The 27,622-nt window shown below is 50.7% G+C and overlaps 1 protein-coding gene across 5 annotated transcripts in view; it reads right to left on the bottom strand.

Moving 5' to 3' along the window:
• Window positions 1-27,622, bottom strand: part of Whrn (whirlin) — an 87,777-nt gene that overhangs the window by 10,506 nt on the left and 49,649 nt on the right. For 2 of the 5 annotated variants that reach the window (XM_057783953.1, XM_057783955.1), the window contains exons 4-8: window positions 10,131-10,333; window positions 8,940-8,976; window positions 7,693-7,905; window positions 6,899-7,108; window positions 4,270-4,302 (exon numbers count right to left, since the gene is read on the bottom strand). In XM_057783953.1, the coding sequence (XP_057639936.1) occupies window positions 4,270-4,302; window positions 6,899-7,108; window positions 7,693-7,905; window positions 8,940-8,976; window positions 10,131-10,333 (696 nt within the window). Of the gene's footprint in view, window positions 1-4,269; window positions 4,303-6,898; window positions 7,109-7,692; window positions 7,906-8,939; window positions 8,977-10,130; window positions 10,334-27,622 lie in introns of those variants that run through there. The other 3 variants (XM_057783956.1, XM_057783957.1, XM_057783958.1) reach the window with 2 other exon arrangements.

Genomic DNA, 27,622 nt, shown 5'->3' with positions numbered 1-27,622 from the left:
CTCTCGAGACAACAGATCTGCTCATGGACTGGCTCCCAGCACCCCAGTCCTTACACAGCGAGGCAGGTATTGTGTAAATGGTCGGCCATGAGCGAATGCTGCTGAGATGGAGGGGACCATTCTGCCCTGGTGACGGGATGGTTCTGGGGTGCTGGGCTGTGAGAGACTGTGATGCTCTTCTCAGAGGGGGGACGCCCTGGGATTATGCTGGGGGGGTCCATTCCCTGGCATTGGGAACTGTTAATCGTGTGAATATGAAATGTCTCCCACAGCCTCGTGAGGACTCGGTGGCTCACTGATGAGCTTTGGAAAGGGGATAGGACCCTGAGGGCTCTGACCTAATCAGTAGATTCATTCTTTGATGTAGTCAAAATAATGACTTAATTGGGACATGGTGAAAAGAGGAAGTAGGGCCTAGCCGGAGAATGTTGCGTCACCGGGGGTGTGTCTGTGAAGCTGCATTTTGTCCTAGCTTCTTTCTATACTCTCTTCTGTTTCATGCCCCTCCTCCAACACGTGATCAGCTTCCCCTTTATCTGTTCTGGGCGCTATGATGCTCTGTGCACAGGCGTGGGGCTGAACTCTCTAGAGCCAAAATAAGCCTCCTTCTCTTAAGTAAAGCCAGGTAATCTGTCACAGCATGGAAAATCAAGGCATGTCAGCTCACCAGGGACCTACACGGTGCCCACCGCTTCCTGGCCCTCTGCACACTCAGGTGGCTTTTGTCCCACATCCCACCACCCCAACACCACTCTTCATGTATGCCACAGCTGAAGTCAAAGTTCCTAAACCGTCTTGCCTCATTTGGTGCCTGACTGGTGCCAAACTCCGGATCTGCGGAGTCCCGGCCATCATGCTGGGATCCATCCTCTCATAGACCCTCAGGCACTGAATTAGCTTGTTTACCTAGGGTACTAGAGATGGATCTCAGGGCCTGGCTCATGCTAGGAATATGAGCTACGGTCCCACTCCTTACGTAGGTCCCTTTGCCAAAATCTCCTTCTTCCACTGGACTTGTGAGTTCCAGGTAAGCAGGTGGATAGTAGGGAGGGCTTAACTCAGTAAACATTGCAGAGCAAGGGCAGGCTGGACAGGTGAGGGAAGGAATGAAGGGTCTCCTCCTGAACAGAGGAGTCTTTAAACCTAACAATCAGTCCCAAGTCAAAGGAGGGAGCAGACCCACCCTCTGCTCCTTGCTCCATCTCTGAATGACAAGAAGATGTCACTCAGTCCAATGAGTTTTGAGTCTCCCTTCTTCAATGTGCTGTAAAGAGGGAGGCTCAGGAACTGACGCAGCAATGCTGGGACCCTCTTTTTGCCTCCTTGTGTTAAGGATGAGGAAAGTGTGGCCTCAAGGCTGGGTACCATCCCAACATCCTTGGAAGCCCCAGGGCCCCACTCCAGACACAGTGGAGGTATTTCAATCCTGGCAGAAACATCCGGGGTGACAATCAGATTCTGTGCAGTTGGTATCCTTGACTTCTAGCCTTTCTGTTCACCCTTCCATGCTCCCAACACACATCCACCCAGCTTCCCTGGACAGCCCAAAGATACAGGTGTTTCCAATCCAGTGCACAGATGTGAAACAGGACCGGAAAGCTTATGCTGTCTGCTCAAGGCAACCCACTGTGAGTCTGGGGTGCCAAGCCCAGTTGGTAAGATTTATGGCCGGGGCAATGGTGCATCCGCCCTGCTCACACTGAAGATGCACAGGCGCCGGCAGATTTGTCTTCTCACGCTGCAGGTTGGTGATTTCTTTAGGGAACGTGATGTTGCTTAGAGGCTGGTGAAAAAGCTCAAGGTTGAGTGGCAAACAAACTGAAGGAGCATGTCATTTGTCTATGGGTGGGGTGGGGTGAGGGTTTCCTTGATTGATGGCTTCTGCTCTGAGCAGATGTTGCTGCACAGTGGACCATGTGTAACCTGGGATGGATCACTCTACCATGTGACCCAGGGAATCTGGGTTCTGTGGAAACTGAACCGGGATGCCTGGTCCTCTGGGTCACTGGCAGCCAGGCGCCAAGACAAGGTGCGTTTCCCTGAGATACGGGCAAATGTTGGAAGCCAGTCCTGTGGGCGGTTGCCGGTGCCATCTTCTGGGCTTGTGCTGGTGATGCCGTCCCTGCCTGTCTCCAACTACTCTCCCTGCGACTGGGGAAGTCAGCTTACTCAGGAGTCAGAACAAGACTGGTGTTTCTGAGGATGTAGTGTGTTGGGTCTGTGGGAAAGGGAGGAATGGGTCTGGCTGTCTTCTACCGGTTCTACTGTTTGCAGCTCTGCCTTACTGCAGTGGAAGCTGCAGTCCAGTCCCGAGTGCCTGACTGGGGGTAAACTTCTCTTCCATATCTTTCTCCCTCTGCTATAGCCCTGCAGAGTTGGGGGACACTGTCACCATCCCCTGATATATCCCCCTGAATACTCTCTAGCACCTGTGGTGGTTTGAATGAAATGGCCCCCAGAGACTCATAGGGAGAGGCACTATTAGGAGGTGTGCCCTTGTTGGAAGAAGATGGGGGTGGCTTTGAGGTTTCAGATGCTCAAGCCAGGCCCGGTGTCACTCTCTCTTCCTGCTGCCTGCTGATCCAGACGCAACTCTCAGCTCCCTCTCCAGTACCATTTCTGCCCGCGTGACACCATGCTTCCTCCATGATGATAATGAACCAAACCTCCCACCTGTAAGCCAGCCCTTCACAATAATAAAACCTTAAGACAGCACCACTTAACAGAAAGGATGCTTAGAATCCAAGGAGCCATGGAGGTCTGCCATGGTCTTAAACGTGAGGAGACTAAAGCAAGATTAGGGAAGGGGAGTCCCCAAAGGCACATGGCACTGGAGGGTCAAGTGGTGCTAGAATAAAGAGGTGGTGTCCCCTGCCCCTCACCCCAGGTGACCTGTGTGTGCAGAGTCTGAGGCAGGAAGAGCTGGCACTTGATCAACCCATTACCGTGTCCTTTAGAGCCCTCCCTATTCCATGGGAATGTGTCTGCGCATCCCTTGTCTAGTCTCAATAATCAGGGATCCCAGATCAGGGCCTCGGCTTGTTCACAGGCTTCAGCACATGGCTTGCCCTGCTGGACTCACCATGATCCGGCTCCACCTGCGTCCTAGGCAGTTTATGAGGCAGGAGGCACGCCCCAATCTCAGGGCCTTTGCACACACTGCTCCTGCTCTCTGAACTGCCCCACCCCCAGATGTGGGCGTGGCTCTCTCACCTGCTTCGGGTAGAGCCGGGCCAGTCCCCCAGCCCCAGGCACCTTGCGTTCTCTTTCTAATCACATAAGGTGCCACCCATCTCGCCCTCCGCCATTCCTGCTGGCCTGTGAACTCCGGCTCAGGAGAGGATCTCTATTATTCTCTGCTGCCCCATATCTCCTGGGCTGCACACAGCACATGGCATGCACCCCAGAAGGATGAACAGAAAGGAAGGCAGAGGAGGGAGGAAAAGACAGACAGACAGGCTGACTGCTAGGTGATGCCCAGCAAACAAGGTCTGGAAGAACCGGGGTCAGAGGACATTGTTCACAACACCACACAGAGGCAAGCAGGCCAGGGACCTGTCCAGTAAGCTGTGTGACCTGGGACAAGCTGCTCCCCATCTCTGAGCTTCTCTGTAGCAGGGGGGCCTTAGCGCTCACAGACATTGGGAAGGCCTCAGGAGACACGTTTGAGAAATGCTGGGCTGGACCTTAAAGAACACACCACAAGTCCTAGCTGTTATAAAGGCTCCAGCATTCACACGGGCTGAGCTGTGAGCTAAACTCCAGGGATCCTGCAGTGACCCCAGACATGGTCACTTCCCTCAAAAACTGGTGACCACATAGGGGCTACTGACCACACCTCTCCTGTTCACGAAAGTTCGGTGAGGCAGGAGCTGGACGTCATCCCCTCAAGAGGTTCAGGGAAGACTCCTATAAGATCAGCCACCCAAGCTATGGGGACAGGCCACAGAAAACAGGAAGGAGAACATTGCAGACAGGCAGAGTCCACGGCAAACAAAGGCTGGCCATGCTCTCCACCCTTGGCACAGAAGGATCGCCCTCCTTTCCTAAAACTAATCTCAGAGAGGCAGAGCTACTGCTTGAGGTCACACAGCAAGTGACAGGGCTAAGCCAGGATTTGAACAGAGGTCATTCTCCAGAGCATGGGACCACTGACAAAGACTGAACAGCAAGAACACCAGGTCCCCAGATGAGACAAGTGCAGAGGTCAGAAGTGGCAAGAAGCGCTAACCCCACCTCTGCCCCCCAACCCCTGCAGAAGGACGGTACCTCCATCAGGTCTATAAGCCACAGCAGCCGCTCCTAGGGAGGGTGGATGGGCAAAAGGCAAAAAGAAAAATACATGAAATGAATGTCAGGGGATCAAGAAGCTTCAGCACAGTGACCCCTCCCCAACACGCAAGCCTACTGAGGGGAGTAGCAGGGTCCTCAGAGGAAGCAGGAAGGCCCCGTTGCTCTGGAGAGCCAATGCCATCCTCCCCAGAGGTGTCTAGAGGTCGGTGACTTGGGGCAGGTGTGGCGCCAGCACCTGCTGAGAACAGGCTGGAGACTTTGGTCCAGCAGGCTAGGCCCTCAGGGACCAGCGGCAGTCCTAGAACTGAGCCTCAGAGAGTGCCTTGTGGAGTCCCTGGGAAAGGGCAAAAGGAGGGGCAGCATCCCTAGTCCAGTGCCTCCCAGAGCCTTTGGGGATGTACCTGCCCGGTGAGCACATCTCTAAGGGGTTGCCCAAGCGGGAAGGGCAGCGGGGAAAGACAAGGCTGTCCGAGGGCTGTGGCCACATTCCATGGACTCCAGTACAGTCAAGACAGCTTTCCTTTTCTGTTCTCCCAACAAGTTGGGAATTTAGCATAACAATTCCCCTACAAGGGGGGAAACGGAGGCACAGAGAGGTAGGTAAGGGGACTTTCCTACCTGCAAGTCTCTCTTAGGCCCCACCCCAGGAGTTCCTCTCTACCTGGGGACATGGGTATGTCCTGTTCTGACATTCCAGGGCACCCTGAATGGTCACGGATTCTGACTGGTCCCCATTTTTGAAACGGTGCAAAGGGACTTTGGGGTGCCCTCTCATTTGCCCAGAAGCTGCTTGTGCAGAACCACTCTTGATATATGATCTGCTGTGCCCAAGGTATGCCCTGTGCACTGGGGCATTATGGGTGCTGTTCTGACTTCGCAGGGATGGGAAGGTCACTGCTGTTCTCTGCAGAGCTCTGCTCTTGTCCCACAGTCTGCTCTGTCCTCAGGACCTCAGGTTGCTGCAGTCAGAGCTACCAGGACCTTACACAGTTTATATATACATGGGGAAACTGAGGCACAAGGAGACTAGGACTTAAACCCAGATTTGCTGCCTCCTGGACCCGAAGACCATTCCACTGTGGCACTCTGGTCCTGACTGTGCAGCCTGCTACGTACAGGTTCAGCCTGTGTGTAACTCCCGGGGTTTTAGAGCTACGCTTGGTTGCAACACATGAACATTTTAAGGCCAAGGTCATAAGAGCTCAGACTCAGAGAAGAGTAAAATGCAGACCAGGACCCCTAGCCTGAAATCATCTCATCATGAGGTGTTACACAGCCTGAGGTTGGAGCAAACCTAGCAATATGGGGGCAGGGCCTCTGTCCATCCCTCGATCTGATGATCTGAAAAACAGCTGCTGGCCTATTCAGAGCCCGGAGGGAGGCATGGCGATCTCTGGTGTTACCTCAGGAAAGAACAAGGACCCTTGAAGAAGAGATGGGGTCCTCCAGACACCAGAGCTCTGGTGTTAAGCCATGTGAGAAACCAGAATGCCTAGGCGTGAAGGCTGCTCGCTGTGGGTCACCAGACGGTCATCAGAAATCCCATCCCTTCTGCAGGTCAGCCTGCCATTGAACTCACTGAGCTCCGGCTTCAGAGCCACCACCACCTCCCTCCCTTTCCAAGGCTGACAAGAGCAGCTCTGGGCCTCCAGCCCACCCATCTGACTCTCCCTCCTATCAGACACCTGGCTGTGCCCTGATAAGAAAAAGGTGTTTGTTGTTGGTGTGGTAGCATCCGTCAGGAGGCGGAGGCAAAAGTCAAAAGAGATCTCTGGGAGTCTGAGGCCAGCCTGGTTACACAGCAAGTTCCAGGCCAGCCAGGGCTGCATATGTCTCAAAACAAAAGGAAAAAACAAAAACAAACAAACAAATAAAAACCAAGCAAACATTTGCCTATGAGAATCTTGGAGTAGAATGAATGGGAGCTGCTGAGTTGGCAGGAAAGCCAAGCCAGGCTTGGGGCTCCACAGACAACAGGTCACCTCTTGTGAAATCCAGAACCACAGTCGGAACCGTGACTGCCACGGTGTAGGGTTGGTCCTGAGCAGAACACTACGCTTCTCCCTTTGGTCTTCTTGTGAACTGCACGTAACTAGCTGTTTCTGTGTCCAACTATCCTTTACATTTTTAGTACATTTTTATCGTGTGTGCGTGTGTACATGCGTGCATGCAAGCACATATGTGTGTCTGTACACGTGTGCAGGAAGCTCCAGAAGTCAAAAGAGAGCATCAGATCCTCTGGATCTAGAGTTGCAGGTGGTACACGTGTGGGACTCAGAGGACAGCTTGCAGGGGCTAGTTCTCTCTTTCTGCCTTAGGAGTCCCAGGGACTCAACTGATTTGGTGGCAAGCACCTTTACCCTTGGAGGCATCTTGATGGCCCCTAACTGTCCCTTAAAAAAACCTTTTCCTTGGGCTCCCCAGACTGAGAGCCCCAATAGACACATCTTTCTTACATGTCCACTGCCCCCTTGTCAGGGAGAGAGTAGGTTCTCCACAACAGCCAGGCTCTTACAGAGGAGGGACTCAGGGCTCTGCAAAGGAAAGCTAATGTCTTAACTGCACCCCTGACTTTCTCACCAGGGATAGGGCAGGGGCAGCTCACCCTGGCTGAGCTGACAGTTGTGGAGGTACCATGGCTGCCTGTGGATGAGCCCGTGTCACTGTAGGACACCATGGAGTACGTGTCTCCAGCACCAGGGCCTGGGGGCTGCCGGGCCTTCATGGACTCTATCTCTCGCCTCAGCACCAGGTGGTCAAAGCGGTCCAGGTCTTGGGGCAAGATGATGCTCCTCACCTCAGACAGGAGAGAGAACTGCAGGGGAGAATATGGCAGAAGGATATTATTCAGCCCCTCCGTCAGCAGGTGAGACCAGTATCTCCCTTCCTTAACCTCCCGTGACTCTCCAGTGTCCTCAGGGGAGCACTCAAACACCAGGCCCATAATCTCTTCCTTCTCAGCATACACAGGTGACAGCGCCCCAGAACTTGGTGTCACGTTCATGCCACAGAGACTCTGGCCTTCCTTCCCAACCAGAGAGCCCTCTCAACCCTGTGCGTCTGCCAGCAGTATCTCCTCTGCTGCCTCAGTTTATTCCTTCCCACTAGATTAAGTTACTTCTTCCTTTCAGCAGATTCCGGCCCACAGACTTCTACCTAAGCAGGCTTCTCAAACTGGTTAGCCCCTCACCATCCCCCGAGACCCTGCTTGTGAGAATACTCTATGATAATGGCCACTGCACTCTGTCTCTACCCCTCCGCCCAGAAGTCTGTGAGTTTGGAGGATGGGCCGCCTTGGTCCCCGTATCTACCCAGGGGATCTGAGGTCTTGGTCCCCTGTATCTACTCAGTTGATCTGAAGTCCTTGGTGACAGGATGGCGGCATAAGGCAGAGGTTACCTTGGCATGTGTGTTGAGCAATTCAAACAGTGCCATGACCAGGGCCTCCACAGAGATGGCACCGCCACGGTACTGGTCCAGGTAGTACATCATGGTGGCACGCTCCGGCTCCGTCAGCAGATGTCGAGCTTGGTCATCCAGAAGTGCACGTGTCTGATTCCCCAGGCTGCTCAGGGTCACCTGGGAGCCAGCTGGGCCCTTGTAAAATCCTGGCTGGAAGACAGAAGGACACAGGGCAGAGAAGTCTAGGCTGCTCTGGAGCCAGAGGACCTGGTAGAGCCAGTAGCAACACTGTGGAGGGATGTCGTGGCTTCTACATTTGGAGATCTATCTCCACACACACAGGAACCTCTGTACCCAATCCCGGGGCGATGGCACTGTGTGGCCATCTCTGGTTATGAAGCAGTCACTGGGCACTTTCATATTTGGCTCTTGCGTATCCTTGTACCTATCCTTCCAGACGCCATGTGACCCTGTGGGCTTTGGTATCTCTCTTAGTAAGCTGTAGTGATAAGAGTCCCTGCATTTCTAAACTGCAGTTCAGATCTCTGCCCCTAACTCATTCTAAACTACACCAACAGTCCTTACCACGGACCAGCTGATACCACCCAGTCTCTCCTCGGGTTCCCTGGCCCACACCGTCACCCTGCGAAAAGCATGAAAATGATCTTGGAAACACAAACTTCTTGCAGTGGACTCTGCACACAGTGCTCACTTCCCCACCCTCTTTCCGTGGCCCCAAAGCCTGTGAGCACAGGTTAGCCTGACTTCACTCTGCTCTGACCCACACCCAGTCTCTGCTTCTGGTCTTCCACTAACCCATACCCATTCCGTCCCACTGGCACGTGCTCTTGCCTTGGCATGGCTCGCACCTCTCCCTCTGCTCGGCTTCTCATTTAGGTTTACCGACTCGTTTCTTACTCTTTCCTAATGCCCACCTTGCCTTGATGCTTCCAAGTCTGTTTTCTAATTAGATATTTATTTGAATGCTTGGTCTGTCTAAATTTGTGAATCTTCCACTGGTTAAGATCTCCCCCTCACCCCTGCCTGTAGAGCAGGGACCCGGTGGTTTCTGTTCCCTGCCCTTATCCCAGGAATGAGCAGTGACTGGAAGGCAGCGAGCATCTGGACAGCTGGGCATCCTGATTGAAACTCCCTACAGTGTGTAAGGCCATGGGCATACTCTGTCTGGAACTGAGGGGACAGGAAGAAGACATCAAGGATGTCCCACATATGAAGAGACTTACCTTGTTTGTTCCTTCCTCTCTGAGCTCCCCTGGGAACCTATGGAGAGAAACAAGCCCCTTCAGTACATGCTAGTACATGGAATGGATCACACAGGGAGAGGCTGAGCTGCAGCAGGAAAGCTAGGCTTAGTATCTGGCATGGGGGCACATGCCTATGACCTCACCACATGGGAGGATCTGAAGACCAAGGCCAGCCTGAGCTACAGAGCAAGTTCCAAGCCAGCATAGGATATGTGACCTGTCTCAAAAACATTCATCCCACCCCCAATAGAGCAAAAGTGTGAGAAACCACACACCCATGCATCACGGTCACCACTTGGGAGCTGCTGAAGGGCAGGTGGCCCCCAATATCTACAGGAGGCTTTTAGCCTTCTCCATTAGTAATACGTTCAGTATTGCCACACCGTGCAAGGTGTACTTTCTGTCCTGATGGGACCCAGAGTTCTCTGCTTGGCATGGGAGCAACGGGGAGTTGAGAATCACGGGTGTGGGAGAATGAAAGACCATGGCAGGTGATCCAGGTCAACCATCTCACCCCGAGAGGGTGAGGAACAGGACTGGGAGCTCTTGCTCATATTTCCATGAGAAAACATAGCCTTATGCTGCAAGAGTTTGTAATTTTAAGAAATAACCAGAAATCCAGTTTTTAAACAGGAAATCTGATTTTAAAAATATGTTGGAAATAATTTTTTTTTTTTAAAAAAAATGTAGCACTAGACAGAAGAAAGGAAGGAAATGAAGGAGAGAAATAAGACACTGTTGGGGGTGTCAGACGAGGAGTCACCAGCCACCAGGTGGAGACGTATGCTGGGGACCATGGATGACATGGGTACATTGCTAGTAAGCACCCAGCCACCCAGACACTATGCCTGGCTTCTGAGCCTCTTTCATCCCAAGTACCTTCTGGGGTCATCCCTGGCAGTATGGGATGGGGGCAGAGCCTACATCCAGATGCAACATTAGGCACCCAGAGGGAGGTAAGTGATTTGTTTACTGGCAGAAACTGGGGGCTTTAAGGCCTGCATTTCATCTTTCCCTGGGGACACTGGGGCTAGGAGAGGGAAGGGAAGAGCCCGTGCTCATGCCTACGAGTGCAATGGACCTCAGGGTTGGGACACCAGGCAGAAGAGAGAGGAACACTGATTCTCAGAAGTCACCCAAGGGTCCCTGCACCCTGTGCCTGAGCCAGACCCTGCCGAGCTGGTGGTGCTTTCCCCAATCCGGGAACTGGCAATCCACTTGGTCTGGTCCACGGTGGTACGTGCGTGGGGCAGCCTTCCAACGTCCTTCACCGTCAGGATGAGGTGCCGGGATGACTTGAGCAGCTTCACCGCCTCGTCATGCAAGATGCTGAGAAAGCTCCGCCCATTCACCTCCAGAATCTGGTCCCCAACCTGCCAAGACCCAACACCATCACATGGGCTGCCCTCGTCCCAGCTCTCCGCTCGCCAGGCTGAGATGAGGTTACTGAGGTTCAGAGAGGCTCTATGGATGCCCGAGGGTCACATGTGAAGGAAATGCCGACCCTGCTCTTGTCACTGGAAAGGACACTTTCTATAGGGACAGCTCTGAGAGCAGTCAACTGTGATCCTCCCCAAAGTCCATCAGAAGCCAGCCAGCTTAGAGACGGGGCGAGGTGAGTCGCTGCGCGGTGCAGAGACGGAGTGCTTGTGAGCCAACAGCTGAGAACTGAGACCTGAACCTGGGTTGTCTGCCAGGGCAGCAATGCCTCTGAACCACCGAGCCGCCTCTCTATCCCCTAGCTCACACGTTCTTATCACTTTACAATGTCAGCAACACTTTAATTTACTAAAGGAGAAAAAAGCACAGAAAAGAAACACTCCCCTGGAGGAGCACACGCTGCTCGGAGTCTTAGGACAAGCAGCCAGTTTAGTCTGTAGCATACAACAACAGACAAGGAAGCAAGTTTAAAATGAAAAGATAAAAGGACAGAGACTAAGCCACTAGCTTTCCAATTAAAGCAGATCCAAAACGAAACCAGAAGAGGCAGGGGGAAGACAGTGCAGAGTGCAATGGGGACCGCTGGACACCAAAGGTGGGGACTCAGTAGGCCTTCTTCTCTCCCAGTAGATCCTCGAGCCCATGGATGGGGAAACACCAGCCCACCCGCTGACTGGTCTCAGCTAGTTTTCTTCCCCTCCTTTTGAGCCTTCATTATCAATAGTGGGGGGAATCAGCTGCTTGAGGGGGTGCATTTTTCAGATGAGGCTGCCCCAGAGTCGTTTGTGCCACTGTAAGTAACTTCAGTGAGCTCACTGGTTCACTAAACTGGACCTGGGGGAAATTGTTTCTTTGGCTTGTCACTGATGCCTTATCTAGGGGAAGAGACAGTTGTTATTTCTCCTCAGTAAAGGTAGACAGTAGGATGTTCCCCTCAGTGTGTGGTCACAGCCCCCTCAGTAAAGGTAGACAGTAGGATGTTCCCCTCAGTGTGTGGTCACAGCCCCCTCAGGAAAGGTAGACAGTAGGATGTTCCCCTCAGTGTGTGGTCACAGCACTCTTGAGGGGAAATGCATGGAAAACCTGGGTCAATCTGGCCCAAGGCCCCTTCGTTTCTCTTCCTGGAACCAATTGCTGCTAGAGGACCACATGGCTTGGCTTCCAACCCAGCCTATCCCAAAACCACTTTCCTTAGCTCTGCCTGCAACAGCCAGACCTTGACTCTGACCCAAACACCAGCTAGCTTCTTCCCCTTCCTCCACCCATGGTGGCCTCTCTCTTGGGTCTCCACCTGCTCATCGGGTGTCTCCTAGTCAACATTTCATCCCTGTGGGCCATAGTCATCATACAGAAGACTAAAATGTGGTTAAGGGCTTCAGAGACCATCAGACCCGGGTTCAAATCCTGTCCCTGCTATTTCCATGCCATATAACATCGCCCCATTTCCCTCGAGTGGACGTGAACTGGGGCCTGAGCCCAGGATTGTCCTCCTTCAAATGTCTAGCTACCCCAGCCTGTCAATATATACCACCAAACTTTGGTACCGCCCACAATGACGAGTCTCACTCCCTTGCCACTGGCCTCCCTAGTTAGAAGACTGAGCACTGAGAATGTAGATAGCCCCCTGGGCTCCCAATAAAGAAAGAGGAACAAGACGCAACATGGCCTTAGGATGTTGCCAGCAAGTGCTCAGCAGTTTTCTCTTGATGGTTTGAATCCTGTCAGGTCTGCCTTGGCCCACCTCTCTTGGCTACTCTGAAGTCTGGTAGTTGAGCCCAGAACAGGAGAACTGCTCATGCACTAGCCTTCCTGTGCACAGAGGGGGAAGTGACCCCCTGCATGTCATTCATACACTGTTCCGGAGCCTGCCATGGGAGCCCCGGCCAAGGCTGTACCTCATATTCCAGTGCTTCGTTTTCTTAAGTGTCCCTCTGCAGCTTCGACTTTGAATCTTCCTTTCTGCATACTTTACTACAGCCCGCAATTTAATTAAAGGTACTTGTCTGGGGGAGCAGCTGTGTGCAGGCACATTTCCGAGAGCCTGGGTCTGGCTCACTCCAGGAGATGGCCAGGAAAGAATAAGCCCATCCATAGGCCTGTGAGACTGGACCGGAAGCCAGATAAAACACGGATCACCTTGTTGGTAAGTGGCAGATCCTCAGAATGACGATGCATGGCTCCGACACCCAGGGCCACCTCACAAGCCCTCGCAGTGGCACTCTGCGTATGTGATACACCTACAGGGACGGCCGCCCGGTGCCTACTGCACAGACCTGGCAGGTGTAGAGGCCCCAGGCCGCGGATGGGCTACTGTGGCTCAGAACGTGGACTCAGACCCTACCATTTCTACAGGCTGTGAGCCGTCCGGCACAGTGCAGGCCTCAACTACATCCTGGTATCTATGTGCTGGAATCTCAGGTTGACTGGCAGAGCCCTGCTCCTTCAGGACTGCTGAATAAGCCTATCCGTGTGGGAGGAGGCTGAGGTGACAGGGCTTCCCTGTCATCCAGCTGGAGAACAGCAGGGTGTTGGAGTAGGACACAGGTCACCCAGATGGACACCTGCGAGCCCGGTTCCCTCATTCCCTTTTGGCTTCTTTCTCCAGGGCTAGGCTGAAAACTACTGGGTTTGGGGGTTACAGTTGGCCCCTCCATGATGCCTTCCCCAGCATCTGATCTGGTCCAAGGCACCCTCCTAACCCTCTCGCTGTAGGAAGGTGTGCTGGTTTGAATGAGAATGTCCCCCATAGGCTCATGTTTGAATGCTTGGTCTCCAGATAGTGGAATTATTTGGGAAGGAAAAGGAGGTGTGGCTTTGTTGGAGCAGGTGTGACTTTGTTGAAGGAGGTGCATCACTAGGGGTGGCCTTTGAGGTTTAAGATGCTCACAGCAGACCCAGTCTCTCTGCCTGCAACTTAAGCATCTTTTATAAGCTCTTAGCTACTGCTCCAACGCCAAGCCTGCCTGCTGCCACACTCCCAGTCATGATGATCATGCCCTTTGAAACTGTAAGCCAGTCCCCAACTAAATGCTTTCTCTAAAAGCTGGCGTCTCTCACAGCAGTAGAACAGTGTGCCCAGAAACTCTGTCGGTTCAGACACTGACTGCTCATGTGACTCTTCAGTTGACAAACCACTCTCAAGAAAAGCTAGCATGTCTCCCTTGGGATGCTCCACGGGGTGGGTTGTGTCTACACTAGAGTCTTCCTGTACGAGTCCAGCAACAATAGCACAGTCGCCAAGTGGGCTGCACCACTCTCTCAAATATGCCCAAGTTCAGTGTTCTCAGAGGGTGTTCTAGCCGTTCCCGGGCTGAGCATGAGATTCCGCAAACAGAGACAGAAACACAAAGCTCTTCATGGCTCTGCATCTGTTTGCTTCCAAACAGAATAGATCAATTCAGAGACACCGAAGTCACACCAAAAATGAACGAATGAACAGCACCAAGCCCACTGTGTCCGGCTCTACCTTCATCAGCCTGGTGCAAGCGGCAGGGGAGTGGCAAGCAGAGCGGGAGTTCCGTCTTCCATTGCTTTCACCTTGTATTAAGAAGTTGAAGATTATTCTCACCCTTTCAGAGAAAAGCTATGAGCTCTGTGCATTGAGATGTGAGTCTTTCTTCCCAGTCCAGAGTGAGATGTGTATATAAACAAGGTGGAAAGAAAGGGGCAAAATAGTATGTCCACCTGAACCTTCCCTGGGCCTCCTTGGAGAAACTGAGGCTCAGCAAGGACATGGGAAACAATGGAACCAGTGCAGGGTGCTCTCAACCCTGGTCCACGGGGCAATGTTATGTGGTGAGTACTGACAGGTGGATGGTGGAGGATAAGTGAGGGAAGGCAGTTTTATTTTATTGGTTACCATGGCTACCCTTTTTGGGACTAGCGATGGAGGAGGGGGGCTGGGCCATGGGAATGCTGTTCATTTCAAGGCATAGGGAAACCTGCACCATCACTTCCAGGCCACCCCGTGGCAGGCTCACGTTCTAGTGCTCTGAGAAAATGAGACACACAGGCACACACAGGGCATTGCTTTCCTCTGAGCTTGGCCACCAGGAGGCAGGATTCACACTCTACAATGTGGGGCCCACACAGGAACGAGGGAGGCCCTCGGAGGCAGCAGGGTGGCTCAGGCAGCCTCCAAGGGACCTAAGAAAATTATTCCCATGGTTCTTAGCCTCCACCCTCAAATTGGGAACAACACCCTGGTGATTGGGCCACCCTGACTGCTATGTAACAGACCACGGGGAACAGGGTTTTTTGAAGGGGACCTCAGAGTCTGGATCCAACTCCAGATTCTGCCATTTACCCACTATGCATATGAGTTACCTCATTTCCCAGTTACCTCCTCTGGAATACTCAGAAAATATTGGTTGTTACTCCTGAGTGAGTAGCATGCCCATACCATGTCTCCCATTCTTCAAATAGCACATATTAGGTGCTCAGCAAACACAGGATGGACATATAGAGGAGAGCCTATGTATGGTCAGGACTCAGTATGTGTGAGTTGTGTCTCTGAAGACTCCTACTTACACCGACACCCTCACCACTCACTCACCGACTAAACCCGGCCGTTCTGTCTCTGGGAGTCCTCCCACCGTCCCCATCTCTTCCGCTTCCAGCATCAGCTGACCATCTTGCGACACTGCCCACCCTCAAGTTCCCATTGTCATCTCAATTTACAGACATCTTGGCTTCCACCCAGAAGTAAATGTGACAAGACTGGAGATGTGGCCTTGTGCCCCCAGCCTTCACGTCCCTCGACTGAGTGCTGAGAAGACACACTATGAGGGGCCTCTCATAAGAATGTTTCTCGTCTATCTACACACACACACACACACACGCATGCACGCACACACACACGCATGCATGTACACACGCACACACACACACACACGCATGCACGCACGCACAGCCTCCTTTATGGATTTGCCATATTTGAACTAACAGAAGCTAAGATGGGGGTTTCTTATGCTTCTGTGTAGACAGGGCCTCCAATAAAAAAACAGTCATCAGCAGAAACACAAATTCTTTTCAGACTGTGAGAATGTTCATTACTGTAAATAACCTTCTCAAAGGCCTTCTAAATGATAATGATCTCATAAAACTTTTTACTCAAAATTTCAAAAACGGAGGAGGAGAAAAGACATGGAGACGTGCTAGACCCAGTGAAGCACACATGCAACCTGGACGCTGAGGCAGCAGCATCACCAGTTTCAGGCTGGGCTGGGCTGACTAGGCATCATCACAAGGAAACAAACAAACCAGCCTGCCTCTCCTGGGCTTCACTACCAGTAGGGACGCTATGTACGCTGGTGACAGGGCTTGAAGAAAGAGAAGTGAGAAGCTGGGGTGGGCGACAGTGGCTCTGAGATCCTTTAGCAAAGGTTGTTAGCAAAGAAGTTTGCCAAGAACTCCATCCCTGTGCTGAGCAGAGAGAGACAGGATCGTCATCTTGGGACAGACAGGGAAAGGACCCAAGGACTTCCTGCTTCCAGCCCCTTATCCTTACCAGGGCTGAAAGGTCTCATGGAACCCTCCGGGGCTCTACCAAACTCCAAGGACTCACTGCAGCAGACTATGGGGCCCCAAATGAGGCCCAGCTGATTACAGTGTCACCACAGTTAGCATTCCCATTCTATTAAGGAGTTTTATTGCAATTATGAATCTTTAATAGTTTTCCATGTAAGGTATAAAAGTTTAATGGCCCCCACCCCGCCCACCCCTTTCACTACAAGTGAACAATGCAGTTTTAATGAGACAACATCAGCTTTTCCCAACAGTTCGGAAGTCGGCAAACCTTGCCCGTACTTAAATGAAAGACTGGGGTCGGTGTGAAGCTGGGGTAGGGGTAAGGACCAGGAGAGAAGGGGCTCTATGAACCTGGATTCTGCCCAAGCAAAACCTTCCGAGAAGGCAGTGGGTGGTACGGCAAAGCCCATTCAGGCTCAATTCCAGCCTGTGGCACCTGCTCTCCCTTCTTGCAACCTTGGCAGATCTGTAGTCTCCATGTGGAGGCCTGATCTAAGGCTTCAGGGCAGCATGAGAAACCTGAGATCAGACAGAGGGATGGACTCACCCACAGTCAGACTGGATCAAGGTCAGAGCTAGGGCCTTGAAGTCATTGCTAGGGACTTTCCAGAGACTAGCCCGCATGGAACTGGTGAGTGCCAGACTTGGGCCAGCCGCCCACTTGGTTCAGCTCTGACCTTAAGCCCACCACCCAAGGCAAGCAAATATCAGATAAGGGTTCCTCTTTTCTAGACGAGAGCAGTGAAGATGAGAAAGGTAAAAGCACTTGTCCAAGAATGCCCAGAGCAGGATGGTGGCAGAGCAGGATGACCCCAGATGGAGATTCCTTTCCTACCCCATGGACCATCAGACCAGTAACACTGCAGCTCTGATGACCTGGGCATCTAATCATCACACTGGACAGGAACACCACGACACACTCTAACGGTAACCTCTGCATTTACGGTTTAATTTTTTCTCACTTTTATTAAACATAGATTCTTTTTTCATACAATATAATTTGAGTAGCTTCCCCCTTCTTCTACTCCTCCTGGTTCATCCCAGCATTTACCTTTAAATTAATTAAAATTAAGGAAATTGAAAGCCAGTCCCCAGCAGAGAGTCTCCATTTCTTTGACCACCTGTTAACAATGACTACTTTAATAAAATGCTCTTCCCCAGGGTTTTTCTGTGAGCCTGCTTTTCCACCTCGCTCCCCGGCTCCCAAGCCCTGGCCTCCCAACCCACTGGCTGCTGTACCGAGGTCTGTTTTCCCCACAGGGCACCAGCTTCACTCTGAATGCAGTTACAGTGTCTCTAAGGCAGGCCCGGGTGCTCCAACCTCACCCCCTGTAAAGCTGTCCCTAACCCTGCCCGTGCAGTGGCTTCCTCCGCAGTTCCCACCACGGTCTTTCAGTGGCGCTCTACTTGCTAGCTCTCTATTGGTTAACACACAGAATTCTCGCTCAAGACTACACGCTGTTCCTCTGTTCCAGGCCCTCTGCCCTCTACTCTCCACCCGAACCGAGCCTGCCTGCTCCAATAGCACTGCCTCAGAGACAGGAGTCACCGACATCCTCCTAGTTCCTGTCACCATCTGGTCATACTGGATGGGAGAATTCAAAGCCTTGCCCCGTTGGGATGGTACCACCCAGAAAATGCTCAACAGAGCCCTGGGATGGGCAGTTGAGTGAACTGAGAAACGAGAGCCAGACCCAGGCCTTGGGCTCCTGCAGACAAGCATGGGACATTTTCCTGTAGTGGAAATGTTGGGTTTGACAAGGCCTGGACCTGTGAGAGACAGGTACCTGAAGCCCAGCTCCACAGAGTGAAGCAGGGAAGAGTAGCTGAATTCTCAGTCACAAAGATGGCAAAGAGGCAGAAAGACAAATCATAAGTTTGTTTTTACTGGAAGCACAGACAGGGATCCGAGAAATGGATTTATTGCTAATCACCTTATTCTACAAGAGAGGAAACTGGAGGGCTAGGGAGACGGCTCACTGGGTAAAAGTGCTCACTACCCAAGCCTGTCAACTTGAGTCCAAGCTCTAGAACCCACGCAAAAAGCCGGATGTGGTGGCGTGCAAAGAAGACGGAGGAGGGGCAAGAATTCCCGGTACACGCCAAAGTGGTAGAAACGAGAGACCCTGCCTCAAAACCAAGTGGAAGACTCCCCAAAATATTGTTCTCTGACCTCCATTTATCCTCTGGATTCCACATACACAGGTATGTGTATGCCTGCATTCACACACATGGATGGAGCGAGGAAGGAAGGAAGGAAGGAAGGAAGGAAGGAAGGAAGGAAGGAAGGAAGGAAGGAAGGAAGGAAGGAAGGAAGGAAGGAAGGAAGGAAGAAGGGTGGGCAAAATCTGGAGTAGGAGGTAAGGGGCTGATATGTATCCAGCCCCTGGACTTCCGGTCTTCTGAGGCAACTGACTCAGATGCAGACTTACATTGGAATTCTCAATGGACCACTCAGTTCTCAAGTTCAAGCCCACAGCCTTCACAGACAAATAGTGACCAGTCAGAAGATACAACAGGAGGAGGAAATTTCATTTGTAATAGCAACAGAGACAAATCCTTAAGAATAGACAAGAAGTGTGCAGTACCATATGAAGCCGACTTGGAGCCATTCGACTTCAAAGACAGGAATTCTAACGGCAGAGGCAGCCTCTGTGCTGGAGGGTTGGGCACTGGCCGTTTGCAGCTCGTTGCAAAGGCAGCCTGGTAAAAACTGCAGCCCAAGTTCATCAGGAGTTAACATGAAAGTTCATGTGGAAAAATAAAATCATACTTGAAGGACCTTCAACATTTACTGCAGAGTTGTGGCACAGAAATTATTGCTTAGAGCAGTCCTTAGTCCACTAAAGAAGAGCAGAGAAGAGTCACCCAGCACGTCTGAGCAGATGGAAGTGTTATTCCCCCAGGCTGGTCATGGCAGGTGATAGGCCCACGCGGAACTGCTGTGCTGACCCTCACAGCCATACATGATGCTGTGTCTCAACAAATATGTTAGAAAATAATGTGGCAAAGGACGAAGCTGATCTGAAATCTAAAAAGGCTGTACGGTGTGTGGTGTGCTTCCAACTCTGTGACACTGTGGACAAACAGGAAGATAGAGACAGACAATGGGATGATCAGAGGGGCTTGGGAGCTGGGGAAGGGAAGCTCTCTGTGAGTTAGAGGTCTGCCTCGTCTACATAGAGAGAGAGAGTTCCAAGATGGCCAGGACCACACAGAGAAACCTTGTCTTGAAAAACAAAAAACAACAAAAAATAATTGTATTAGTCAGAAATATTTAAAAGTATAAATAATAATGTTTATTATTTTAAAATGAAATTATTTTCAGTTAATTAATTACTTTTTTTTTTAAAGTACTGAGCATTGAACCCAGATACTCATGCCTGCTAGGCAAGCGCCCTACCTCTGGAAATATAGTTTCACTAAGCTGCCCAGGCTGGCTGGAATTCCCTATGTGGGCCAGACTGAACACGAAATATTGCTTCAGCCTCCAGAGTAGCTGTAATTACAAGCCCATGCTCCCGGGACAGGCAGTTTTTATCTTTAGATTTAAATAAATGAATACATAAAAGTTATGGTAGCTGAGGCTGATCCTGGACTGCTGGAGTTAGAGGTGTGTACCACCACGACAGAGGTAGCGGTGCTGGGAATCACAGCCGGGGCCTCCTGCATCCTAGGCAAGCCCTACGCCACTGAACTACTTCCATGACCTCAGTTTTGCAGACCTAGAGGTCAGAAATCTAATAGGGAAGAACAGAGGCCATAGCCTGAGTCTATGGAAGCCATACCACTACAGAGTCTAGGGGTGCAGCCCATCTTAGAGGAGAAGGCATGGCAGCAGGCAGCTCCATGGTGGCAGTAGTGTGCAGCCAGGACAGCCTCCTCCTTACAACTTAGCGGAACAGACAGTAGAAATGGGACAGGGAGTGGGACTAGACAGTTTACATTCAAACCATGAAGAATACAGAGCCTACAGTTAGGGAGGTCAGAAGGGTGGGGCTCTAATCCAAGGGTGTCCTTCTAGGAAGATGAGAGACAATAGAATCCCTTCTTGGCCACATGGGGACCTGGGGATAAGCCAATCACAAAATCAGACTCACCAGGAACCAAATCAGTCAACCACACTAACCTGGCACTCATCAATCTTGAAAACTGGGGAAAATAAATGCCCATTCCTTAGGCCACTCTGTATACAGTGTATCAATCAGCCATGAGGCAGAAATGTGTGTAATATATATCACAGGTAAGGCTAAAGAATGCTTAAATTGTGTGTGTGCGTGTGTGTGTGTGTGTGTCTGTGTGTGGTGATGGTGGGGATCCAAAACACTAACAGCAAGATTTAAATAAATCACAAAAATGACAAAATGGCCCTTAAGCAATGAAAACATATCAGCTTCACTGATAATAAGAAAACTGAACAGTAAAACTATACCAAGATATAATTTATAGCCCATCCCACTGCAGAAAGACTGAGCAGGCACTTGCCAGACTGGAGAAACAAGCAGACTCTCACATATCCTACTGGGAATCCAGGATGAAGTATCTTAAAAGCTCCTTTCCAGAAATTTCTCATAAAAAATACTTCCAAAAGAAAACACATAAACACATGGCCACTCATTGCAGTAGCATTTGTACTTGCAAAAATAAAGAAAACAAACTAAATATTCATACAGAGAAGAATGGCCAAATAAATCATGGTGCAAAACTATAGCTATAAAACAAACCAACAAAGGTCACTGTGCACAGACACATGATTTCCTGAGTAGCACATTAACAGACCAAGTGCTAAGGGTACCTACAGTTCACTACCTTTTACATAAGAAATAACAAAAGTGCATGTTCAAGAAGGTGCCACAGGCAAAGCCTACATATAATACACACACACACACACACACACACACACACAGACACACACAATAGAAGGGCCCATGGCTAGCCTTCTGTTTTAGTTCTCTGTCCTGATAGTGTAGTAAGTGAACATCCACACTGTTAGGAACATTTGGAAATGCAGCAGTGTGAATTGTACGATCCTAGAGAGTTCTTTAAGTGATGTGTGTCCCTGCACGCACGTGCACATGGACACTAGAGGTCAATGTCAGTGTCTTCCGCAAGTGCTCACCTTACTCTTTGAGATGGAGTCTCACTGAGCATGCAGCACGCCATTCTGTAGATGGCTAGACAGTGAGCCTGGGATTCCCTGCTCTCTGTCCTCCAGTGCTAGGGTTGTAGCATCGCGACATCAGGCACAGACTGCTTCTGTGCTAGGTATTAGAAAGGGTGTGGCCCTGCCCTTCCAAGTGCACATCACCCAGCTGTCACCACTGAGGCCAACACTGGACGGTGCTGAGTAGGAAAGAGTGGAGCCAGGGCCTGAGCTAGAACAGGGGCAGGATGTGTGGCACGCTCTGTATGAGTGACCTGCAGCTGCTATAACAAGCCATTAGAAACTTAGTGCTTAAAACATCACTGCTTTGTCACCACACACTTTCAATTTAAAATGTCTAAATGTTTATTACTTTCTTCCTGTTCACACACTCTGTACTAGAATGCATGTTTGGTGTGCAGAGCACAGCTTGCTGGAGTCAGTGCTCTCATCTCACCATGGGGACAGACATGAACTTATGTAGCCCAGGCTGGCCTCAGAGTCTCTAGGTAACTGAGGATGACTGTGGTTTGGTGGAATTACAGGTGTGTGCCCCTATGGCCCATGCAACGATGCTGGGAATCAAAGCCAGGGCCACCTGTATCCTAGGCAAGCCCTACGCCACTGTAGTACATCCATGACCCCAGTTTTGCAGGCCTAGAGGTCAGAAGTCTAACACATACCCCATTACTCCAAAAGCAAAACATCAGAAAGGCCACGTTCCATTCTGCAGAGTTGGGAGAGCCCAGCTTGCTCTTTCTAAGCTTCTAGAGGCCGCTTGCAGCCCTGGGCTGTTGATGACTGCTCCGCCCATAGAGGAAGCATCTTCAAGCCAAGACCTCCACACTCCATGGCTTCTTCCTGGTTCCCATCCCACTACCAGCAGGCTCATCTGGGATCATCGGCATCTCAAGAACAGACGGGTGGCAGCTGAATTCCTCCTGGACCTTAATTCCCCTGGCAACATAAACTTAAACATTCATGGGTTCAGGGCACTAGGGTGTAGATGTTTTCAGGGTTCACTGTTGTTGTCTATGATTTGTTTTGGTTTCAGAACTGGTAAAATAAGATTCACTGGTATCAAAATTATTAATATTCTAGTATTTTTACCACTGTAAAACTGAAACCTAATTCCTGCCTCAAAAGCAACAAAACTATCTTTTAAAGATTTATTATTATTTTTATTTTTTATCATATGTCTATGTGTGGGTAAGTGTATGGAGTGTGGGTGCCCAAGGGGTCCATAAGAGGGTGTCACATTCCCTGGGAGTGGAGTCACAGGTGTGGTTGTGAGCCAGTCAGAGTATGGTTGCCTAAACAAGACCAGCCCAAGGACACCAGCTGGTATACCAGCATGAATGGGGGAAAAATCTCACCTCAAAAGAAGAGCTAGAGGCAATTAATGGCTTCTGAGAGAGGGAGGATCTGTCTTCTCCAGGGATGAGCCCCCTGGTGGGTTAGTTAATCCCAGTCAGGACTACACACACACACACCATTGAATGAACTCAACAGTTTATATATATATATATATATATATATATATATATATATATATATATATACACAAGAGGAGAGGAGAGGTGGGAAAATGATGTAAATACAGCACTCATATATAAAATTCTAAGAAAAATAGTTTCTTAAAAGTGGAGAGGGCGTGGTCAATGGAGACCTCCGGCCTTCACTTACACAGCACACATGTGAGCACATCCACACGCACCTGAAAACACACACAGACACACGCACAGACACACACACACAAACACACACAGACACACACACAGACACACACACACAAACACACACACGGACATACACACACAGACACACACACAGACACACACACAAACACACACACAGACACACGCACAGACACACACACACAAACACACACAGACACACACACAAACACACACGGACACACACACAGACACACACACAAACACACACACGGACACACACACAGACACACACACAAACACACACACAGACACACGCACAGACACACACACAAACACACACAGACACACACACAAACACACACACGGACACACACACAGACATACACACAAACACACACACGGACACACACACAGACACACACACAGACACACACAGACACACATACGGACACACACAGACACACACAGACACACACAGACACACACACAGACACACATGGACACACACACGGACACACACACAGACACACACACAGACACACACAGACACACATACGGACACACACAGACACACACAGACACACACAGACACACACACAGACACACATGGACACACACACGGACACACACACAGACACACACACAGACACACACACGGACACACAGACACACACACGGACACACACACAAACACACACAGACACACACACAAACACACACACAGACACACACACACAGACACAAACACAGACAAACACACACACAGACACACACACAAACACACACATGGACATACATACACAAACACACACACGGACACACAGACACACACACAAACACACACACAGACACAAACACACACACACAAACACACAGACACACACACAGACACACACACACACCTCAGGATTATATAGTAACACCTGCACCTTTCTGTTTTGCTATCATTTTGAGACAGTTTTTCCTACAGAGGAGGATCTCGGTGCTAGATTTTTGGGAAGAAGGGAAGAAGATTTTTAGTCCAGTGTTGCTGAAGTCTTAGTGTTTTTATTATATTCTGTGCAGTCATAAACACCTGGAAGGAGTTTCCCCAAGACTGGGGTACAACTGTCCACGGTGGACAGTGGACACATTACTTCTGAACTTGGGCTTTTATTGCTGCTAACACTGCTCATCTCAGTGTGATCTTGAATTACATTAAGAGAACTGGGAAGAAATAGGCCTACCTACTCTCCAGTGTGAGTCCTGAGTTGCAAATTCTGGGACTTTCAAGTTCATTTTCTATTATCTCCAAATTGTGTATCAGGTCCAAAGAAAAACCCAGCTCGCCAGCACTCCTCAGGAACTTGTGAAGCCAGGTCTCCTCTACAAAGGAGCCGTTTCCTTTGCCAGTGGCAGAAGGAACAAATGGCACAGCAGAGGGAATGCTGGCATTCTGGCCCACCCTCCCCTGAACTTCCCCAGCTCATGGGCCTCGCTCCCCAGGCAACTCTTTTCTCCTTAGAGCTCTGCTCTCCTCTCTTAGGCCGCTCTCTGTGCCCTGTCTCCGTCCTTGCCCTTGGCCCTCTCTGTCTTCATCCCCACTCTTCTCCTGGCCAAGTCCAGTCTTCTGGCCATGCTCAGTCTACTTCTTTCTCCCCCTGTTCTGGATTCTTCCAGATGCTCCTGGCTGTGGTCTCCCTCATATCTACAATAAAACGTTTCAACTTAACCATATTTTGGAGCGGCCATGTTGTCAATTTAGACATCTGGTGCTGAAACCCTCAGTCTGTGCTGCATACAAAGATCACGTGACCAGGGATGATGTGGTGGTTTGAATAAGACTGGCATCCATAGGCTCGTATATTTGAAATCTTGGTCACTAGAGAGTAGCACAATTTGAAAGGATTAGGAGGTGTGGCCTGTTGAGGAAGTACCTGACTGGGGGATGGGCTCTGATGTCTCAAAAGCCCATACCAAGCCCCGAGTTTCTCTCTTCCTGTTGCCTGTGAATCTGGACATAGCTACTTCTTCATCATGTCTGCCTGCATGACGCCATGCTCCCCACAATGTTGACAATGGACTGAACCTCTGAAACTGAAAGCAAGCCCCAATTAAATGTTTTCCTTCTTAAGAGCTGCCATGGTCATGAAGTCTCTTCACAGCAGTAGAACTCTGACTAGGACAGAGGAGAAGTAAAAAGATTCCAGAAAAAAGCATAAGGTCTGGGGCATATGGCTTAACCAGCTGCCATTTTCTCGTCTTTCGAAAACATTTCCCTATGCTTTGGGGTTTTGGGAAGAGGGGCCTGCTCTGCCTCCTGCCTGGCAAGAATCATATCCTCACCCATGCCAGAAAGAGCCTGTTAGCAATTTGGTCTAAATCACTCCTGCCCTCCACCAGGCTTTGCAGCCCCCACCACCTTTGCAGACTGCAGGCAGGGAGAAGCTGGGAGCTGATATAAGCTCCTCTGGAAGTTCCTCTGAGGTTTCTCTCGTTTGGCTGCTCTTTTGGAAAAACCTTATTTCAATTAGAAACAGCTAAATGCTTGACTTCAAGGGAACAGTCAGGCCAATATTACAGCTATGGGATGGGATATTATTACACAACTCTTACAGACTGTGCTTAGGGGCTTAATCACGGCACATGGGAAGACACAGTGGAAGATGTGAGACACATATGGTCTGCGCAGCTAATTAATCAATCATCTAGAATGTATGTAGAGAAAGTGGAAGATGCTAACAGATGACAACAGGCCAATAGCCCGCCAGCTACTGACCGAGCAATGCGGTACCACCACGTGACAGTATATTATTCAGCCATAAAAATGAATATACTGACACAGGCTGCATGATGCTAAGTGGAAGGAGACAGTCCAAAGGCCGCCACATACTGGGTGATTCACAGACATACAGTGCCCTGGAGACAAAGATGGAGACAGAGGGTATTAGAGCTCCCAGGGAGGTGGGATCCATGGCTCTGTTGAAATGTTCCGAAATTTGACTGTACAGTACAAGCTGGCCAGCTGCACCAACCAAACTCCAGTCTCATGTGTACACACATGCACACACATTTACAGACGTGTGTGCCTACATGTCTCTCATGACACCCCAAACTCTGGTGGCCTGGTTGCCTTCCACCTACCTACCAGTCTCAGCTAACAGCTCCTGGGCTTATGAATTATGCAAGCCCAAGTGTGTCCAGCTGCTGCAAGGACCTGAAACAGCTCCCGGGGCTGGTGTCGCCTACCCTGTGCTCCTCCCTGCCCCTTCTGCCCACCTGCTCTTCGCCCTGTGCACCCTGCCCCTAATGTTCCTCTGTTAATCTCTTCCTTCACCTCTCTGCTTGTGACTATCAACTGCACATCTGACCAATATCCACACCACACCGGGCACCAGCTTGCTTCTGCAGCTGCTGTCTAGGCACTGGGCATGCAGATGGCTGTCAAGTATCGGTCCACCTTGTGGCCCAGCCACACAGACACTTTCCGTGGATGGCCACAGTGGGCTTCCTTACGTGGTACTGAAGAGCTTTCCTGAGAATGACTCTCAGTCACCCTGCCTGTGTTCAAGCCTGGCTTTGCCACGTCTTAGTTATGTAACATTGGGTGAGTCACTGGACCTCTCTAAACATCACACTGGTGGACGAAGGATGGGACCTCTTACCTCACGCTTGCTGCGGGATTAATGGCGTCAATGTTGGGAAAGTGGCAAGGACAGGGTCTTGGCATGATAAGTATGTGGGTTCTGTTAGGTCCCGAAGAAGCCTGGGATAAGGCTTACTTAGTACTTGTAGTTCTTGCCAGTTCCTCACCCCACGCCCTACGCTAGACCTCTTTAGCCCAGGGGCTGGGCTTGGATACCCTTCCTCTAGTTTCTCTTCCGATATGCACTCTCTTGGTCCTCGGCTCCTCTCTTGATTTGCTTGCCCTCTCCTCTTCTCTCTCGTTCTCCCCCTCTCCCTCCTCTTATGGCCCTGTTCAGTCTAGACTCTTCCAGATGCCTCTGTTAACAAGAAAAATCTTTTCCTCAACCACACTGAGGAAGTCATGTGCTCGTGTTCAGTCAGGTTCTTCAGGGATCACAGCATCACACTCATGGTGGCACCTCTCTAGACACCAGGCCACTCAATCCTCTTTCTATTACTCATTCAGCCAGAAGCAATTTCCAAGTAGAACCTGCATGTCTGCAGAGTGACCCCCCAAGCACTGAGCTGTCGCTGTCACGGGATTGGGTGGTGGGCCCTGTGGCTGGGGATATAGCTCAGTTGACAGGGCACTCGTGCATTGCGAGCACAACATAAACTGGGCGCTGGAGTGCCAATAGGGCCATCCCAGTACTACGGTGGAGCGAGGAACGCCAGAGGTTCAGAGTCATCACAGCTGCACGGTAAGCCAGATACAGGCCTGCCTGGTCAGCACAAGAAACAAGAAACTGAGCCAGGCCCTATCCTGGAGGCATGGCAGATATACCAGCATCTCCGCCTCAGGCCCCCGTTCTGCAGAGGGTGGCAGTGCACAGAGGTTAGGTGGCAATGCTGCATTCTTCCGTGTAAGGACAGGGCTAAGACAGTCGCACTGGTGACAAATGTCAGTGTGCCATCGGGCAGCCTGCTGACATTGGGGCTGCATCTGAATTCAAAGAAACAGGTCAGAGCCCTGTGAGTAATAAAAAGGTGACCTGGAGCCTTCCCCTTTGGAGTGGGTTTCTTGTGGGCGGAGCCTCTGGAACCTGCCCCAGCTCCACTCACTGGTTAGCAACAGGCTCAGGGCAAGCTGCTGGATGGGGCAAAATTAGGCCAGGGCCATCAGGTCCTCCTAGGGTTGCCTGAGGGCAGCAGAGACGACTCAGGGAAGGCACATGGAGGGATGTGGCTTGCAGGAAGAGGATGGG

Source organism: Chionomys nivalis, chromosome 11, assembly GCF_950005125.1.
Source record: "Chionomys nivalis chromosome 11, mChiNiv1.1, whole genome shotgun sequence".
NCBI classification, from domain to species: domain Eukaryota; kingdom Metazoa; phylum Chordata; class Mammalia; order Rodentia; family Cricetidae; genus Chionomys; species Chionomys nivalis.
The sequence above is the reverse complement of the archived record's forward strand: the minus strand, read 5'-3'. Positions and strand labels throughout refer to the sequence as shown.